Source organism: Rhincodon typus, chromosome 28 (genome assembly GCF_021869965.1).
Source record: "Rhincodon typus isolate 14 chromosome 28, sRhiTyp1.1, whole genome shotgun sequence".
In the NCBI taxonomy this organism is placed as follows: Eukaryota; Metazoa; Chordata; class Chondrichthyes; order Orectolobiformes; family Rhincodontidae; genus Rhincodon; species Rhincodon typus.
In genome coordinates this window covers 36,907,569-36,927,055 of record NC_063359.1, presented here as the reverse complement: position 1 = coordinate 36,927,055, position 19,487 = coordinate 36,907,569, and the positions used below count along the sequence as shown (strand labels likewise).

The 19,487-nt window shown below is 42.6% G+C and overlaps 2 protein-coding genes across 3 annotated transcripts in view; one reads left to right on the top strand and one right to left on the bottom strand.

The window, feature by feature from the left end:
- The window catches only part of c28h9orf78 (chromosome 28 C9orf78 homolog), a 23,575-nt gene extending 4,239 nt beyond the window's left edge, over positions 1–19,336 (bottom strand). Inside the window, exons 1-9 of one of the 2 annotated variants that reach the window (XM_048613817.1) lie at positions 18,934–19,336; positions 17,400–17,470; positions 16,001–16,043; positions 12,487–12,546; positions 11,662–11,713; positions 7,391–7,461; positions 6,505–6,585; positions 3,724–3,921; positions 1,953–2,089 (exon numbers count right to left, since the gene is read on the bottom strand). In XM_048613817.1, coding sequence (XP_048469774.1) covers positions 1,953–2,089; positions 3,724–3,921; positions 6,505–6,585; positions 7,391–7,461; positions 11,662–11,713; positions 12,487–12,546; positions 16,001–16,043; positions 17,400–17,424 — 667 coding nt within the window. In that variant the 5' untranslated portion in view covers positions 17,425–17,470; positions 18,934–19,336. Of the gene's footprint in view, positions 1–1,952; positions 2,090–3,723; positions 3,922–6,504; positions 6,586–7,390; positions 7,462–11,661; positions 11,714–12,486; positions 12,547–15,637; positions 16,044–16,130; positions 16,262–17,399; positions 17,471–18,933 lie in introns of those variants that run through there. The other variant, XM_020535065.2, reaches the window with a different exon arrangement.
- Positions 16,552–19,487, top strand: part of usp20 (ubiquitin specific peptidase 20) — a 146,857-nt gene continuing 143,921 nt past the window's right edge. The window contains exon 1 of the mRNA XM_048613812.1: positions 16,552–16,772. The gene's annotated coding sequence lies outside the window, so the exon portion shown is untranslated. The remainder of the gene's footprint in view (positions 16,773–19,487) is intronic.

Below are 19,487 nucleotides of genomic sequence, written 5' to 3'. Positions count from 1 at the left end.
CAAGGGAGTGGCTCACATTACTGAGGAGGATGACTGTACAGATACAATTGTCCCTCAGCATTTAACATGGTACTGTAGCTCTATCTTATCATAGGGAACAAAAGGTTTGAATTCATTTTAGCAGCAAAACATATTTCTCCAGGACATCAAAAGGAATTGATCTTGAAATGCACAGTCGTTATGGATTCAACACAGCATTCATTTTGTAGAGGTAGATTCTAAATGTCACAATAAATGGGGTGGCCCAGTGGCTAGCACTGCTGCCTCACAGCACCAGGGAGCCGGGTTCGGTTCCAGCCTCAGGTGACTGTGTGTGGAGTTTATATATTCTCCCTGTGGCTGTGTGGGTTTCTTCCCACAGTCCAAAGATGTGCAAATTAGGTGGATTGGCCATGCTAAATTTCCCATAGTGTCCAGGGATGTGCACACTAGCTGGATTAGCCATGGGAAATTCAAGGTTACAGGGACAGGGTATGGAAAACATCTGGTGGGATGCTCTTCAGAGGGTGGTGTGGACTCGATGGGCCGAATGGCCTGCTTGCACACTGTAGGGATTCAATGATTTCATGAAATGCCCAGTTGAATGACTCATTAATTCAAATTTAAATTGGGGACATTGACAGGGTAATGTTGGTGAGGACACAGGATGGATTCCTTACTTTTCAAGTAATTACTGTGGGATATTTGGCATGCTCCTCCACAGGCAACTGGAGCCTTGGTCAAGCTGACTCTCTTCCCTCTTGAAAAGCCTAAGGGGTGGCCTAATAAAGGTCTTGAACATTATGACAGGATTTGATAGAGTGGCACAGAGAATTCTACTTGTGGGCAACAGTGTAACTAGAAGCCATCGATGCGAGATTATCACCAATAAATCCAAATCGGAATTCAGAAGAAACTTCTTCAGCCAGAGAGTGGAGAGAAGGTGGAATTCGTGAGTGGCTGTAGCAAGATGTACAGATAAGTTCAAGAGTAAAGGAGATAAACAGATGAGAGAGAAAAGAATTGGGGATTACATTAGTAAATTTACAGAAAACATGAGAGGATTCTCTAGCAGGGCATAAACCCTAGATTGGAATGGTCAAACTCAATGCTGTCCATTCTATGTAATGTCTCATTTGAAGGGCAGTGCCTCTGGTCATACTGTAACGTTGCACTGGAGCATCAAACTGACTGAGCAGAAGTAAATCATGAGGAATGGCTTGAATCCATTTCACTCATTCTGTGGAGACAAAGTATCTAACAAAGGCAATTTGACAGCACTGGCCTATAAATTTTTTTATTCAGTTCACCATTAATATAGATTAACAAACTAGACGCCAATGGTATCCCTTCACTCTTGCAGGTCAAGCCATTGAACACTGCAATATTGGTTAGGTCAGGCCTGCCTGTGACCACACATCTGAATAGGCTCCTTTCAATGGCGCTCCATAGTAAACTTGCTGTTATACTTCCTCTTCAGCCCCTTTGTTAGATTTCTGGTACCTTAAGATGTGAATGACAAAATGCCTCACTGTTCTCAGACAAACTGAGAAAGGAGAAAGCTTGTTCCATCAGAAATGCTGCTCAAAGCCATGATTCAAACCATCCCCTTTCGCCTTGCTTCCTCTCACTTGATACACCTGCCTTCCACATTACCACACAACGTCTCCACTTTTCGCCCTTTTCCCCTGAGACTCTGCACTTTATTAAATCTTGTTGGACTTCTAAACATCATCTAGTTCTGACCCAGGGTCCCAGACCTGAAACATTAAATCTTTCTTTCTCCCTTGCTCTCTCTCTGTAGCCAGAGCTGCTGAGTTTTCTTCCAGAACGTTATGATTGCATTTCAGATTTCCAGCATGCTAAGTATTTTTCTGAAGTCTAAATTGAAGCTATCTGGGTCACATGTACACAAGGCAAACCACACCACGAGGCAGTAAGAAGATCAATCACAGAACCTAGTCAATACTTACATCGGTTGTGTTGAACATAATTAACTGCAATGTTGGTGGGTACGAAAGAAGTACCGTTATCCTTCTTTTTGTTGCGCTGTTCTGCCAGGAGCTGGGCTTTTGCCTCTTCTGTGCTGATAATGTTCTTTATTTTTGCACTCGAAATTTGAAAGTAAAAGATGCAATCAATAGCAACAGGAGGAAAAATAAAATGCAGGTAGCAAAATTTCATATAGAATGCACTGTCTGAAAGGACATGGAAACAGGGTCAGTAGCGAATTTCAAAAAGGAACTTGATAAATATTGGAATAGAAAAGATCTGCAGGCTGAAGGGCCAAATGGCCTCTTCCCGTATTGTTCTTTTGTATGAAGGCAATGTAAATGGATGCAAACATTACAGGTACCTTGAATTCTTTTCTGTCTTGAAAATGGAAATCTTGAGGTATATTTAAAACTCATGTTTAAGATTAATAGAGAAAGGCAATTCAAAATCTTTTAAAACTGCAAAATACACCATTCAACAATTGTGAGGGGGGGTCTCATATTTCGAATTAAGGATGACAAATCAAGTAAGAAATTCAAACACTTTGTTTTTAATCAAACAGTAATGAATGTGTGGAGCAGTCATATTTCATGAAGCTACGTGGCAGATTCAAAAGGAGCAGGTCAACTTCCTACAGAAAGTCCAAATTCAAGATGATTAAGATAGAGATATGTTTTTCTTTATATGTTCACGAGATGTGGGCCAGCATTTGCTGTCCATTCCCAACTGCCCTCGAGAAAGTGATTGTGACCCAGCAACACTGAAGGAATGGCGATATATTTCCATGTTAGGATAGTGGGTGGCTTAGAAGGAAACTTGCAGATAGTGGTGTTGCTGGGCATCTGCTGCCTTTGTCCTTCTAGGTGATAGAGTTGGCAGGTTTGGAAAATGTTGCTGAAAGGATCTTGGCAAGTTGTTGCAATGCATCTTTTAGACAGTCCACACTGCCGCAACTCTGTATCAATGAAATGGACTCACCTCTTCTGAATAATGCAAGTCAAAGTGAAATTTTGTAATTATCTTGATTACTGTTTCCAGCATGTATAGGGCAATGCGATATAACAGCTTTCCAGACAAAGAATATTGTGAAACTGAAAGATTGCTAATTGGATTGTTCAGTGGTATGAAGGTAGGGAGGTTTTGCTAAAACCATACAAGGCACTAGTCAGACCACAGCTGGAATACTGTGAACAGTTTTGGCCCCTTATCTAAAAGTAAGATATACTGGCATTAGAGGCAGTCCAAAGAAGGTTCACTAGGCTGATCCCAGGTATGGAGGGACTGTCTTATGAGGAAAGATTGAGCTTGTATTCAGTGGTGTTTAGAGGAATGAAAAGAGACCATGTTGAAACATACAAGATTCTTAAAGGGCTTAGCAGGATAGATGCAGTCAGGTTGTTTCCCCTTTTGGAAGAATCTAGGACTAGAAGGCATAATCTCAGAGTTAGGGGTCACTCACTGAAGCGAGATAATGAGAAACTTCTTCTCTGAATACAGTGAATCTGTGGAGTTCTTTACTGCAGAAGGCTGAGAGAGCTGGGTCATTAAGTCTATTCAAGGCTGAGATAGACAGATTTTTAATCAGTCAGGGAATCAAGGATTATGGGGAAAAGGCAGGAAAATGAAGATGAGGATTATCAGATCAGGCACGATTGGAGGAGCAGACTCAATGGGCCAAATAGCCTACATTTGTTCCGATATTTTATGATCTTAGTGCACTGAAATTGATCTAAAAAGATAAACACTTACTCAATACCCAAATCCACCTCAGGAATTCCACTCAGCATCTGATTGGATAGCATTTCTTCCGTGCGCTTGGCAGACGAAACGTTGATGTTATCAGGCAGCTCATACAGTTGGTCCTCTGGGTTTTTGACCTTTGCCTTCTGTTCCTCATTCTCCAGGATTCCCTTCCTCCGCTTTAGTTCTGTCTCGATGTACTTCATCCTGCCATGGAACAACAGGTCACTCTCCATTACAGAGATGAACAAGGACACTTACTAAACACAGTAGCATATCATACTGGGTCAAGAGTTTCCCAGGTTTTGTGTTCCAGCTGCTGCTGGGACTATGGGAGGAAATTACAATCTCCCACCCACCACGGATGTTCCATAAATAATGACAGGAGACAAATTATCTGCCTGAAGCTACTTTTAGAGCTATGTAGAATTGCAAGGCTTCAGAGCATGTGTAGACATTTATTAGAACAGTAGCAGGAATAAGCCTATGAAAGTTACGTGGAGAGACGAGAAGCTGGGACTGTTCATTTTTTGTTCTAAAGCCAAGTGGAAATTTTACAGATGTGTTCAAAATTACAATGGATTTTGATAGCATAAGTAAATGGGCAGGCCAGTTGTTAGCAGTGCTGCCTCATAGTGCCAGGGACCCAAGTTTGATTCCAGCCTTGGGTGACTGTTTTTATGGAGTTTGCACGTTCTCCTCATGTTTGCGTGAGTTTCCTCTGGGTGCTCTAGTCTCCTCCCATGGTCCAAAGATGTGGTTAGATGGATTGGCCATGCTGAATTGCCCATATTATCTTGGGACGCATAGGCTAGGTGGATTAGCCCTGGGGAATGCAGGGCTACACGGATAGAGTGGGGTCTAGGGCTGGGTGAGATACCCTTTGGAGGGTCAGTACAGACTTGATAGGCTGAATAGTCTCTATCTGCACCATAGGGATTCTATGACTGAGATCAGAAGGATCAGAGGGTTGCAAATCTTTGGAATTCTTAACCCAGGAAACTGTGGAGGCTCAAGCCAAAGAAAATTGATTTCTAAATATTAAAGACATCAAGGAATATGGTGATAGTGCAGAAAAATGGCCTTGAAGTAAAATATTAGACATGATCTTATCGGATGACACAGCAGCCTTGGCAGACTGAATGGCCTCACCCTGCTCCTATTTCCTACTTTCTTAAATAAGGAGAAATTACTTCCATTGGTAGAACACGGGATCAGAGGGGGGGGGAGAATGAGTAGAATTATTTTCTTAACATAACAAATTAAGAGCTAGAATGGCTTGTCTGAAAAAGAGTGGTGGAAACAGATTCAACAACAACTTTCAAAAGAGATTTGGATAAATCAGGGCTTCCCAAAGTGAGGCTCAAGATCCTGGGTAAGGTCATGGACTGAAGCTTTGTGGTTGCAAGCTCAGAGGCAACAATTGCCAACCTGCCTCCATCCCTCAAGGATCCTTCCTTCCTCCCACTCCAGAACACACTCAATTCTCTGGTTCTCACTTAAGGGGAGTGACAATTTTCAAACCTCAGGGGTCACAGTGGGAAAAGGTTTAGGATGTTGTGGGATTATTACATGGAAAGATTTTCCACATTGCGGGGAGACGGCAGGGGGAGTGGGAGTAATTGGATCCTCCTCCTAGAGTTGGCACAGGCTACGATGGGCCAAATTGTCTGTGATCTCAATAAGAATGGTGGGAGGTGAAAAGGGACCTAAGGGGCAACTTTTTCACACAAAGGGTGGTGTGTGTATGGAATGAGTTGCCAGAGGTGGTTGAGGGGGCTGGTGCAATTATAACATTTACAAGGCACCTATATGGGTATATGAATAGGGAAGGGTTTAGAGGTATGAGACAAATGGTGGCAAATGGGGCTAGATTAATTTAGGATATCTGGTCAGCATGGACTAGTTGGACCAAAGAATCTGTTTCTGTGCTGCACGTCTCTATGACTCTAAGGATGATCTTGGAGTTTCCCTTTCATAGAAGTCTTTTTGTTTACTGATAAACAGTTCATCCTCAACACAGTCAAGAAAGGGAAAAGGTTATGCAAGAGTCAACAGTACAGTGGTTCACAGTGAAGATGCATAACAAAACTGCTTTAAAAAAATCTATAACAACTCCTACCAGGTTACTCCCCAATCACATCTATTTATTTACTCCTCCACAAACAGCAGATATAAAATTAATTTTGTGAGAAAATCTGATTTGAATGTGGTTTCTCTGGAATTTAACATCCAATAAATAAAACACATAAAAAGGAATCTTGCTGATCAAGAGGGACTGCTCCAAGACACTCCCAGCTACCCGGAAGACAGAAGTTAAATTACTGCTGAAAGAAAAACTCAAAGTGCTGGAAAACGCTCAGCAGAGTCTGGCAGTGAAAAACAATTAACATTTCAAGTTGATGTCCTGACAACACAACATTCTAAAGAAAGGACATAAAGCTGAATCATTAACAGTTTCTCTGTACCCCACAAACTGTGCTACTGAATGCTTTCTCTGTTACTCCAAATACAGAGCAAGGACAGTTGATCGTTTTTCCTGGAACAGACGAGTTATGTACTCGAGAGGAACTTGGAGGATTCAGGATGGCAATGCTTGTTCGAGATGTGGAGGCAGTATTATCTGCGTGGCGTATTTGACAGGGTGACAGACCACTCCAATGGTGATCTGTAAAGTGAGACACTGTGTGTAACTAAATGTGTTATTGCACGCACTGGTACAGTCGACCAAGAGCAGAAGCAAACACATTTGCTCATCTCAAAGCAGCATGATGTGAGGTCAAGACATACATGTCAGCGTCCTCATCCCGTCGGTTGGTCTCCACTGAAAATGACGTGCCCAGGTTCAAGTCTGTGTCCTCTTCTTCAATCCTGGAAAAAGAGAAAGCAATTCTTTAGTCAACCAGGGAGGGAAGAAAAGTCTTTCAAAAAAGTACCTCTGTTTTTGTCTCAAATGCACTGCAACCATGCAAACAACATAAAACTTTTGAGCTATTTTGCTCCCTACACCTTGCATCCTTTCTTTAAAAAAAAAGTTTCATTTTTGTAGGGGTCACTGGCAAGCCCATCCCTAATTCCTCTTGAACTGAGTGACTTGCTTGGCCACTTAGGAGTCAATTTCACTGCTCTGAATCTGGAGTCAGACCAGGCAACGACAGTGGATTCCTTTCCCAGAGGACATTAGTGAACGTGATAGGTTTTTATGACAACGATCAGCGTTTCATGGTCATTGTTGAGCTTTCAATTCCAGATCTTTATCATTTATATCTAATATTCCCCCTTGATGTGATTTGAGCCTATGTACAGTGATCATTAGTGTGGCCACCTGGGTTCCAATCCAATGACATTACCACTCCCTGATGATATGGGTCATGACAATTCAACAAGAAACAAACACACATACAAACAAGGTCCAAATTAACATTTTCCTTAACAACACAGACCAATGGGGATCCACATAGATTAAATGGGACAAACCTACACAGCTACACCAATGCTGTTTTGTATTGTTGAAAGTATAAACTCCCCCCTAAGTTAGGCCGGAAGGCTAGCTTATTCGAAGAGCTGACATAGGCACAACGGACCAAGTGGTTTACTTCTATGCTGACCAAATCAAGTGAAATAATAAAATGAATGAATAAATGGCAGATTTTGTTGCTATTTTCTCACATCCTACCTTTCTCTCTTTTTGTCCTTTATCAACTTCATATCAATCATACCACCGGTCTTCAGTTTAAAAGGGTCATCCTGCATATAACAAAAACAATACTTGAATTTTGCTGATTAAAGATGCAAATTGTCATTGCTTTTAGTCACATATCATCAGGCATTAGCAAGAATACGAATGTAAAGAGGAATAACGTTTTATACTGTATGAGTGCGCTGGGTGATTGGCAAGCACTCATTGGCAGAGGCGTTTTCATGGAGAATGCACCAGTTCAATGAAGACTGACAGTAAACTGCCAAGCTTTGTTTAAATGTAAACCAAGGTTCTCTGATTGGTCAAATGCCCTGAGCTATGAACCAAAAAATAGCTATCATCTATGTTAAGTTGAAACAGGCACAATGTGTGTACATGTTCTTTCTGTTTGCAAAGAACAGTGCTATGTGCACTAATATACGTAGCTTCCAGTACACACAAGTGCCCCAGATTGTGAACTCACTGACAATCTTAAATCGGTCATCACTGTAATTATGCACACTCAGCATTATTAATATGATACTGTTAAAGCGTTTTTCCAAACAAAAACAATAGCCTGTGAGTGCTTCTGATGGTAGCTAAATTAATAATTCTTTTTAAATATCAGTTATGATTAGCCAAAGTAAATGCTCCAGCTCAGTGGTACATTGTTCCAATTACAGGAACTTAATAATATGCATCCAAACGTAGCTGCTCTTCAGAAGATGCTGGAGCTGTACGAGAGGGAATTAGTTTCACACTAGAGCAGATGGAAAGAGATAGAGGAAAAGTCATGGTTGAAGAATGAAGTTTTGAGTATTCAATGTCAGACAGTTTCTACAAAGCAAAATGACACTAAGATAGCCATCCTGTATTTGCTCACACATACTATGATCATCTGTAAGCTCAAAAGAAAACTTCAGGGGCAGCTGTTAAATGTCAGGCTTGTTCTTTGCCAGTTGTACAAGTAAGTGTGACAATGCGATTACAATAGAATGAAGTACAATCAAGAGTGAACCTCTACAGCCCACTCACTCCCAAAATACCTCAGCTATACAGAGCCGGGCCAACACAATTAGACCAACATAATAAACAGGACAAAAAATAAGCGCTTGCTTCAGATGACTTTTTCAATTTTTGTTTTCAAAACTCCCACAATTGTTCCTCACCTGAAGTTACTGGAGAATTTGTAAATTAGCAAAATGGGTAGCATGATGGCTCAATGATTAGCACTGCTGCCTTACAGTGGCAGGGACCCAGGTTTGATTCCACCTTCGGGTGACTGCCTGGAGTTTGCACGTTCTCCCCCTGTCTGTGTGGGTTCCCTCCCACAGTCCAAAGATGTGCAGGTGGACTGGCCAGGCTAAATTGCCCAGTGTCTAGGGATGTGCAGGGTGGGTGGATTAGCCATGGGAAATGCAGGGTTACAGGGACAGGGTAGGGGACTGAATCTGGGTGGGAAGCTCTTTGGAGGGTTGGTGTGGACTCGATGGGCCAAATGGCCTGCTTCCATAGCCATAGGGATTCTACAATTCCAGTGGGAGCTGCCATTAGTCTCAATATTACTGCAACCGGAAAGAGAACTAGATAAGTACTTGAAATGAAAACTTGTAGAGATGGGTCTAAATGGATAGTTCTTCCAAAGAGCTGGCAGAAACATGAATGGTCACATGGTTTCCTTCTGTGCTGTGGATTGTTTGGCTAAGCAAGACAGAAAGCAGTCTGACATAGTGTCTTTGATAGGAATTAGCTATACCATTAGTCATCAGTTAGACCATCACCTAATATCTAAACTTATGTTCTGAATAGAAAACAAATCTTTCCATTGTCAAATTGCTTATCCAACATCAGAAATTTCCTCAACTGAATACTGGGAAGACTGAAGCCACTACAAACTCTTTCTCTTAGCGATCAACTTAACTTGTGCCCCTGGCAACTGCCTAAGGCTTAAAAATCTGTGTGACCTTGATGTCATATTTCACTCCAAGGTTCAACATTTGATTTGATTTATTGTGATCACATGTACCTAAGTACAGTGAAAAGTTTTGTTTTGAGTGCAGTACAGGCAGATCACAACATACAAGGACATATAGATCATAGGGTGATTGAACACAGTGAGGCATACAAAGTTATGGCTGCACAGAAGGTGTACAAAAGCAAGATCAACATTAGATTTGAATTTTGAGAGGTCCATTTAGAAGTCTAATAACAGCAGGGAAGAAACTGTTCTTGAACCGGTTGGTATGCGCGTTTAAGCTTTTGTATGACGGAAGAGGTTGGAAGAGATTATAATCAGGATGGGGGAAGTTTTTGAGGATGTTGGCTGCCTTTCTGCAGCAACAAGAAATGTAAGTGGAGTCCATGGATGGGAGGTCGGCTTGCATGATGGTCTGGGCTCAGTTCATAACTTTCTGTAGTTTGGAAGGTCCTGGGCAGAGCAGTTGCCGTACCAGGCCGTGATGCGCCCAGCTAAAATGCTTTCTATGGTGCATCTGTAAAAGTTGGTGAAGGTCCTTATGAACATGCCGAATTTCCTTAGCCTCCTGAGGAAGAGGTGGTGCTATGGTGCCTTCTTGACTGTTGCATCTAGGTGGGTGCTCTAGAACAGATTGTTGGTGATCATCACTCCTAGGAACTTGTCAGCTCCATTGATGGAGATAGGGGTGTGTCTTCCCTCTTTCTTCCTGAAGTTGATGATCAGCTCTTTAGTTTTACTGACTTTGAGAGAGAGATTGCTATTTTTGCACCATTATACCAAACGTTCTATCTCCTCCTTGTATTCTGTCTCGTCATTGTTTGATATCCGGCCTACAACGGTGGTGTCGTCAGTGAACTCGCAGATGGTGCTCGGATGAAATCTGGCCAACAATCATGAGCGTACAGGGAGTACCGCAGAGGGCTAGGTACATATTCTTGTAGGGTGCTGGTGTTGAGGATTGTCGTAAACGAGGTGCTGTTGTCTATCTTCAGTTATTGCAGTCTATGCGTCAGGCAGCTGAGGATCCAGTTGCTGGAGCTGAGACCTGGGTCTCGGAATTTGGAGATTAGTTTGGTTGGGATTATGGTATTGAAGACGGAGCTATAGTCAATAAGTAGAAGCCTGGCGTAGGTATTCTTATTATCAAGGTGTTCCAGAGATGAGCGTAGGGCTAGGGAAATGGAGTCTGCCGTGGACCTGTTGCACCGGTAGGCAAATTGCAAGAGATCAAGGCAGGCTGGGAGTCTAGAGCTGATGTGAGCCATGATTAGCCTCTAGAAACACCTCATAATTATAGAAGTCAGTGCCACCGGGTGGTAGTCGATGAGGCACAGTGCATGTGTTTTCTTTGGCACTAGGATGATGGTGGTCTTCTTGAAGCAGATGGGGACTTCAGATTGTAGCAAGGAGAGGTTAAAGATGTCAGTGAATACTCCCGCCAGCTGGTCCATACAGGATCTGAGTGCACGGGCAGGGACTCCATCTGGGCCAGTTGCTTTCCATGGGTTCACTCTCAAGAAGGTCAATCTGACGTCTGCAGTGGTGACCGAGGAAACAAGTGCGTCCAGGGTTGTCGGGGTATGTAACACCGCTCCACTGGCATTCTGCTCAAACTGAACGTTAAAAACATTGAGCGTGTCAGGGAGGGATGTGTTTTTGTCTGGTATTCTGCTCAGCTTCACTTTGTATCCCGTTATGTCGTGTAAGTCTTGTTACAGGTGGCAGGTGATGATGAAGTCACACAATCACTAATATTGTCTATTTCCACTTTCCAAGAATGTTGACTCTGCCCGTACCTCAGCTCATCCTTGACTAGTCTAAAACACACCCAAATTATGTCCTTTGTAAACTTAGAGGTCACACAAAGCTCTGCTGCCTGTGTCCTAACACATACCAAATCTCATAAACCCATTACACTATGTTCACTGACCTACAATTCATCACCGCTTAAAACATTTAAAATTCTCACCCTTATTTTCAAATCCCCTTGCCTGTCACACTATCTTGGTTATCTCCACCAGACCCTTAAGTATTGCTGATTTCAATCATTCCACCATCAGTGGCAATACTGCCTCAGCCCTAATGTGCTGTCTTAAAAGGAGAGAAGAGACACCAACTATAATCCTACCTCACTGACCAAGCTTTTGGTCATCTGCCCTAACATCTTATATGGCTCACATTAGATTTCACTTGTGAAGCATCTGGAGATGTTTTATTGTGCCAACGCTGATATATAAATACAAATTGTTGTTGCTGCCCTGAAACTGACAGATTATGGTATGAAACTTACCACAGTTGATGTTTCTTCTGGTGCTTGTTCTCCGACCAGCAGGGCAGCCGCACTATACAAGCAACAGAAACAGGAATCATTAAAGGCATTTTGATTTTGCTTTGTGCCTATTCCTGCTGTGACAGCGCAGACCAGAGTCAGTATGACCGATACATTTAAATCTTGCTTTCTGAATGGCCAACATGAAGCTTTAAGTTGCCGTTTCATTTAACCCCTCCCCTGTTGCAATTTTAAGCTGCATCACTTTTTCTAACATAGTTCTTATACTTTAGTTCATTTGGAGCAATAGTGATCTTTCGAACAGGTCACGCTGTTAATATTGTGCATTTTTCAAAATGCTTTAACAGAACGTGAAAGCTGCTGGCAATACCAACAGTCACTGCCCATCCTTCAATGCCCTCAAGAAGGTGGTGATGAGCTGCCTTCTTGAACACAGCAAAATGGCTTCATAGATTTTTCAAAGGATAGTTAAGAGTGAACCACATTAAGATTCTACAATCACATATAGGCCAGACCAGGGAAGGACATCAGATTTACTTCCCTTAGGACATTGTCACAAAAGCCCATCTGATTCAATGATCAAGTTCACTATTACATATATTAGGCTCGTTTATTTAATTAACTGAATTTAATTTCACCCGTTGCTTACTGCATTTGAACTCACAGCTCTGGATCACGAGTCTTTTCTCAAAGAGTGATAAACCACAAGCATGTGAATGGTTAAACAGGGTTGACAGGCTGAACATTATTTACAGTTCACCTGTTATTTTGACAGTAAATGTTCCCTGTGGGTGTGCTGCTTTCTGCCACATGAAATGCACCTACCTCACTCCATTTTGCCTTCTCCTCAGACTCTGGATTTCCTTTAGTTCATCTAATTTTGACCTTTAGAAAGAGAGATGTTCACCAGTGACTTGAAGAAATCTTTCCTCATATAAAACAGTTTATAAAATGGTTACAAAAAATAATTCTTGTGGTTGCACACCAAACAAGAGAACGACAGGCTCAAGGCCTTGTATGATTGACTTTAACTTGGGCTATCAGAGAAAGCTAAGAGTTGAGAGAATGAAATACATAACTGGTGTTTGATATAACCTGAATGTTTTTACAGATATTTTTAAATCAACCTGTTCAGATGTGTTACGACACACCTCTGCAGCAGAGATGGGACTTGAATCCAGGTCTTCTGGCATAAAAGCCCTTGGATGCTTTTATGTTGCAAGCAATTTATTATAAATCAGTGGAGATAACCAACTGGTCACAGTTACTGACTAAAGGGGGCTAGTATCACTTCTAAATTTGACTCCACTGCATCTGGGCTAAACGCAAAAACCAAACTCTTTCATAACGTCAGTGTAACCACTAGAGGACACTGTAACTATAATTCTAAACCACCATCATCTGCTCAGCAAAAAATGATGCCGTGCTCCATCACCCAGACCTAAATGATGATCATCCAATAAACCAATTCATCCGTCCCTACTTCCCACCTCATTTTAAGAGGATACTTTAATTTGGAGCAAACTTTCATATTGGTTGAGACTCTGACACATTTTGAGACTTTGAATTCAGTTCACTAATGCTCTGTTAACGGAGGAATTCTGCCATCATCCCTTGGCAAGCCAGAAACGCTAATTTCATAGTGATGTAGTTAACTGTCAATTGCGTCCCTGAAAGAGCCTTTCGGCCACTCAGTCATAACAAAGTAACAACCACTGATAAGCAAGCAAGGACAACTGCTTCAAGGGAGCCCGCAGGGCCTCTTGTGGTGCAGTCAGTGTCCCTACCCCTAGACCAAGAGGACTGGGTTTAATCCCACCTGCTCCAGCGGTGTGTAACAACATTGCTGACCAGGTTGATTGGAAAAATAGGTCAGGAAAATCCACAAACAAATGAAAGGACTCTTGTGGCAGTGGTAGTGCCCCAACCTCTGGACTGTGGAGGCCAAGGTTCAAGTCTCACCAGCTCCAGAGGTGTGTAATAACATTGCTAAACAGGCTGATTTTAAAAAAATCAGGGAAGTCCACAAAGAAGTTAAAGGGTTCTTTTGGTGCAGTGGTAGCGTCCATGCCTCTGAGCCAGAAAACCTAGGTTCAAATCTCACCTACACTTGAGGCATGTCATAACATCTCCAAAAGGTTGATTAAAAGTACCCACGAAGAAACGAATGATTGCTTTTAGGGGCTTTTGCAACTCTGATCCCGGGCTCAAGTCCAACCTGCTCTAGCACTGTGTAACAACATTTCCAAACAGGTTGACTCGAAAATATCTGAATCATTGCTTTACTATCTTAACAACCATGCAGGAGAAGGAGAATAAAATGGATGCCCGTGGTCTCACATACATTGACACAATTGTGAATGACCATAAATCAACAACACAGTTCTCGACATTGACATTGGAATACAGAAGGCTGAGAAGTGATCTTATTGAAATATACAAGATTGTGGTGCGTTTACTGTGTTTGCACAGGGGTGGGGAGGGGTAAGTGCTTGACAGGATGGATGTGGAGATGATATTGCCCTTATAGGAAAGATGAGAACTGGTTTAAAAACTAAGGCTCTCCCACTTTAAAGATGAGATTTGTTTTCTCTCAGAGACTAGTTAGTCTGTGGAGCTCTTTTCCCCAGAGAGCAGTGGAGGCTGGGTCATTGAATATTTTTTAAGCCAGACATAGAAGATTCTTGATTAATAAGACAGTATTAGCTAGAAAGGAAAGTGGAGTAGAGGTCACAATCTTATCAAATGGCACAGCAGGCTGGAGGGGCCCTACTAATCAACTTCTGGCTCTTAATTAATCTGTCTGTTTTGAGGAAAGCCTCGGCAACTGTGGCTATTTTCAATCTTTACAAGGTTAAAGGCATTTTATGAGGATGAAGACTGAATCATTTACTGAACATTAGGCAGCCACCAAACTGTATGCATTCACTCAGAGGATGTTTTAGACTTTAGCAGTCAGCTATGGCCCAGAGCACAGGGTGGCGCTTGAATGTTGTACTAAGGGAGTGCCGGACCGTTGGAAGTGCTGTTTCTCTTGAGACAAGAAACACCATCTGCCTGCTTGGGTAGATGTCAAATCATAGAATCCCTGCAGTGCAAGCAGAGGTCATCAGATCTGCACCAACCCTCTGAAGAGCAACCCCTACTTTATCCCCATAACCCCACATTTACCATGGCTAACCCACCTAGCCTGCACAACCCTGGACACCACAGGGCAATTCACCATGGTCAATCCACCTAACCTGTACATTTTTGGACTGGACTGATATCTAATGGCTGCTACTTTGAAGAGCAAGGAAGCTCCTCCATTGTAAGAGCAAAACAAATGCTGGAAATTGAAGATAAAAACTGAAAATCAAAACATAGAAAAATAGGAGGTGTGGAATATTCAGCTCATCAAACTCACTCTGCCAGTCAGCACAATCCTCTGGCTGATGCTCTACCTCAAATGCAAAACTATCCGAAATTCAACAGATAAACAGTGACTAACGATTGAACACGACTGGAACACGTATTGGAAACGTTCTGGGTATACTGAGCAGGTCAGACAGCATCTGTGGTCAGATAAACCGAGCTGACGTTTCAAGTCAAATATGGCTCTGATATCAGACTTAAAACGTTACTCCAGTTCTCTCTCCATAGATGCTGCCAGATCTGTTGAATACTCCCCACTGTCTGGGTCAATATTTATCCTTCAATCAACACAGTCTTGTTATCATCACATTCGTGGGGGGGGGGGGTTTGCTGGGCACAATCTTGATGCTGCGTTTCCTGCAGTACAACACTTCATTGGCTGTGCAGTGCACTGGGGCATCCTAAAAGGCGCTATATAAAGACAAAGACTGTCCTCTCCAGAAGCTTGAGCCCTTAAAGCAGTTAACAGCTCAGAAATGGATTGAAGAACCTCGCCGGCTGGGCTATTCTCGGGGCTGGAGGGCAAGAGGCCTAACTGGACCACTGAAGCCTCGGTTCTCACCTGACCTCCACCACCCTCTGCTCATCCTCCTCATCCGACTCTTCCTCTCTCCTCCTGCGGTAGCTTTTCCCCGCCGGCATTTCGGACCCAGTACAACCTTCTTTTTCCTCAAACACAATTTCGTTTTTTCACCCCGTTACCCACTAAACGACACCAACTTTCGCTGCAGACTGACAACGGACGTCCGACATAGGAACTTCCGGTTCAACGGACAGGTTCCGGCGACTCCCGGACTCCATTTCCCACAGTGCAGCGGGCGCAGGATCATGTGACCCAGTCCCGTAGTGTTGCAATTCACACAGTCTGTGCGGTACAGACACTCATGCCCCACAGGGATCCACAGCACCCTCTTCAATAACCCACCTGAAAAAGCAAAACACCGGATTCTGGAGAAAGTCAGCAGTATCTGTGGAAAGAAAGAGAGTGTTAATGTTTCAGAACTGTTGTGAAGAAGGCTCACAGGATCCAAAGTTAACTCTTTCTCTCTCCAGACCTGTTGAGTTTCTTCAGCAATTTCTGTTTTTGTCAAATGCAATATCCTTGCTCTTATTTCTTGTTACAAAAAAATGTGGAGCTGGACGAACACAGCAGGCCAGGCAGCATCAGAGGAGCAGGAAAGTTGACGTATATTTCTGAAGAAGGGTCCTGGCCCGAAACGTCAACTTTCCCTCTCCTCTGATGCTTCCTGGCCTGCTGTGTTCCTCCAGCTCAACACTGTGTTATCTCTGACTCCAGCATCGGCAGTTCTTACTATCTCTTATTTCTTGTGGTCTTTTTTCCCCGAAGTTTTGTGAAGTATATCTCCTTAACCTTTCATGTTGTAAAAAGATCAACCACAATCTGAACTCATCAGGCTACTGAAGCATTTGTGTAGAGAGAGAGGGAGATACATAGTTAATATTTTCTATATATAAAATGCTGGGAGCAGGAGAATTATGGTCGACTTCTCGAGCCTGTTCTGCCATTCAGTAGGATCGTGGTGATCTGATTACGTGCTTGCATACCACTGATAATCTCTCACCTCCTTGCTTATCAAGAATTTAGTTCCCTCTGCTTTAAAGATATTCAAGGACTCTGCTTCCACTGCCTTTTGAGGAAGATGGGACCATCTATGAGAACACGGGAGGAGTGAGCGGTGAGGGATGTTCCCCAGTATCTGTGTCAGCGGCGGTGAGGAAAGGCCGCTGAGGTCACCCAGAGAACGAGCTAAGTGGAGGAGATTGGGGCCCCAGCATGGCTAAGCGCTCAAGAAAGACAGTTGAAATTTTAAATATTTCTTTATTTTTCTACTTAATATTAAGAAGGACTTTAATGTTAACTATTACCTTATCTCTTTATTTTTCTCGAGGTGGTCTGTAATGTTTAACTTTTAACTTTGTTTCTCTCTTTTATTACTTTGTACCTAGATACCTTTGTAACTAGGATGGCGCCATGTGTGGTGACAGTCGACACTTTTCACTGTACTCCTGTACTTGAGTACATGTGACAATAAAAAAAACCTAAATTTCTTTCTATCTTTTTTTCAATGACTGACCTCTAGTCCTAGATTCTCCCACAAGAAGAAACATCTTTTCCACATCTACTCTGTCAAGATGCAACCCCCATCCCACATTCCCATCAATGATTTGAGGTCTTGGACTTTTCATTAGAAATAGGAAAAATAGTTATCCAGATCCTTATAGGTTTTCAGCGCATTCACTTTGGTCCTCAGGACTAAATTTTCCATCATTCAATTTCTCCCTGTTGCAACTCTATCACAGACCTTTTCTTTCGTCCTCGTCCCACATAGTCCCTGCAGGTCTTTTTGAAAGAGCCAGGATGGACAGAGTGTGGCTGAAAAACATTGAGAAAATAAAATAAAATAAGAACATGCTGGAGAAACCCAGCAGGTCTGGCAGCATCTGTGGACAGGAATAAACACAGTTAATGTTTCGAGTTTGTTTGGAACTGAAAGTTGTTGGAAAAGTGATGAGTTTGGTAGTGTAGTAAAAGAGGGAATGGAACAGAAGGGAAGGTCAGGGCATCTTGGAACAAGGGTGTACACCAGAGCCCAATAACGGAGACTGATGCTTTAAGAGGCCAACTGTGCTTGGGTCAGGAAGTGGGATTTTTTGTGATCAGGTTGGGAGCCAGGTTCCCAGGAGCAGCACCGGGTGTTGTGATTCCTGTCTCTCGGCCCTGGATCAGGGCAAAGTACCACAGAACAAAGGACAAAGTGAATAGTCAGGTTGTGAAGAAGAGTCACAGGTCTAAACTGGTGTTTTGGTTTGGAGCAGTATAGATGTTAACCGTAGGTATTATAGGGCTACAAATGTGGCCAATGCCACCAGTAGGTGGAGCACTAAATTTGGAGTCTTGGTTTTAACTCTCATCCAATGACATGCCTGTTTTATAAGTAAGACCTAAAGAAATTACATTTGGGAGGACAGCCTGAATAATCTTCAGCATACTGGAATTTGGAATTTTATATTGTATGGATCTTCTCTGTTTTAAGAGAACCATTGTACTTTGTTTTCATTTACCCAACTCTGATCTCCTTTAAGAGCTGACTTTTGGTTTTACATGTACCCAATCTCAGCATTTTCCTTTTAATTTTATGGCAGAAGCCTCTTCAGCTTTTCATCAATAATTGCCTTAACGTACAACAAAACAGCAAAGATTAGATGTGGTTTGCAATCGTTTAAAATATTTTTTGAACACGCACATAGCCTTTACACTGCTGGATGGTTTCACCAATAGTATCTCACGGGTGCAAGTGGACACATGCAGATGGATCACAAAGGCTGTTTTAAATGGCAGTACCCTATTTTCTGCATTTGAAAGAAATATTCAGAAGCAAAATGGGAAGCGAGACTGAGCACTAGAAACTGGTATGTATTATGGCAACGTGCACTGATACCATTTGAGTTGCATTGTGCAGATTTGCTGCGATAAATCCTTTTTATTGTTAAGGATCTACTTTACATAGAAAAATAGAAAATAGATGCAGTGGCAGGTCTTTTGATCCCTCAGGGCTACTCTGCCAATCATTACAATCATGGCTGATCATCCAACTCAATAATCTGTTTTCACTTTCTCCCCATACCCTTTGATCCTTTTTCCCCAAGTCCTATATCCAACACCTTCTTGAAATCGTATAATGTTTTGGCCTTAACTGGTTTTTGTGATATCACATTCCAAAGCTTCTGGGTGAAGACATTTATGAAAATGGCTTCGCAAGCCATTAGAGCAAGCACAATTGGGAATGGTAATAAATGCGTGTTTCAGAATGCATGATGTATGCCAGTGACATTTACCTGCTAAGAAAGAATAAAGGTGGAAAATAATGAAAAATGGAAAGTTCTTGAGAAAATTGGCAGGTCTAGCAGCATCTGTAGAGAGAAAGTAGAGTTAGCTCTCAGGACCTGTTACCCTTCTTCAGAAGAAGGGTCTAGGCCCAAAACGTCAGCCTTCCTGCTCCTGTGATGCTGCTTGGCCTGCTGTGTTCATCCAGCTCTACACCTTGTTATCTCAGATTCTCCAGCATCTGCAGTTCCTACTATCTCCGAAACCCTTCTTCAGAACAGGGTTTTGTTTTAACGAAAATAAGAAGCTGATTGTTTTGCTAGCATAAACTTTTCGGGCTGAATAGCCTGGCCCTGCGCGCTCGATCATTCCAGGTCGGGACCACATAGTACATGCGCACTATCCGACCGCTCGGAGGTGTGTCCCAAATGACGTCACAGCAACTGCACGTCATCCGGGAAAGCCGGCCGTCACGTCGGTATGAACTACATCTCCCAGAAGGCTCAGCGGCGGCCTATGGAGCTTGAGGCCGTCTTCCATCCGGGTCACCCGTCGGGAACTACAT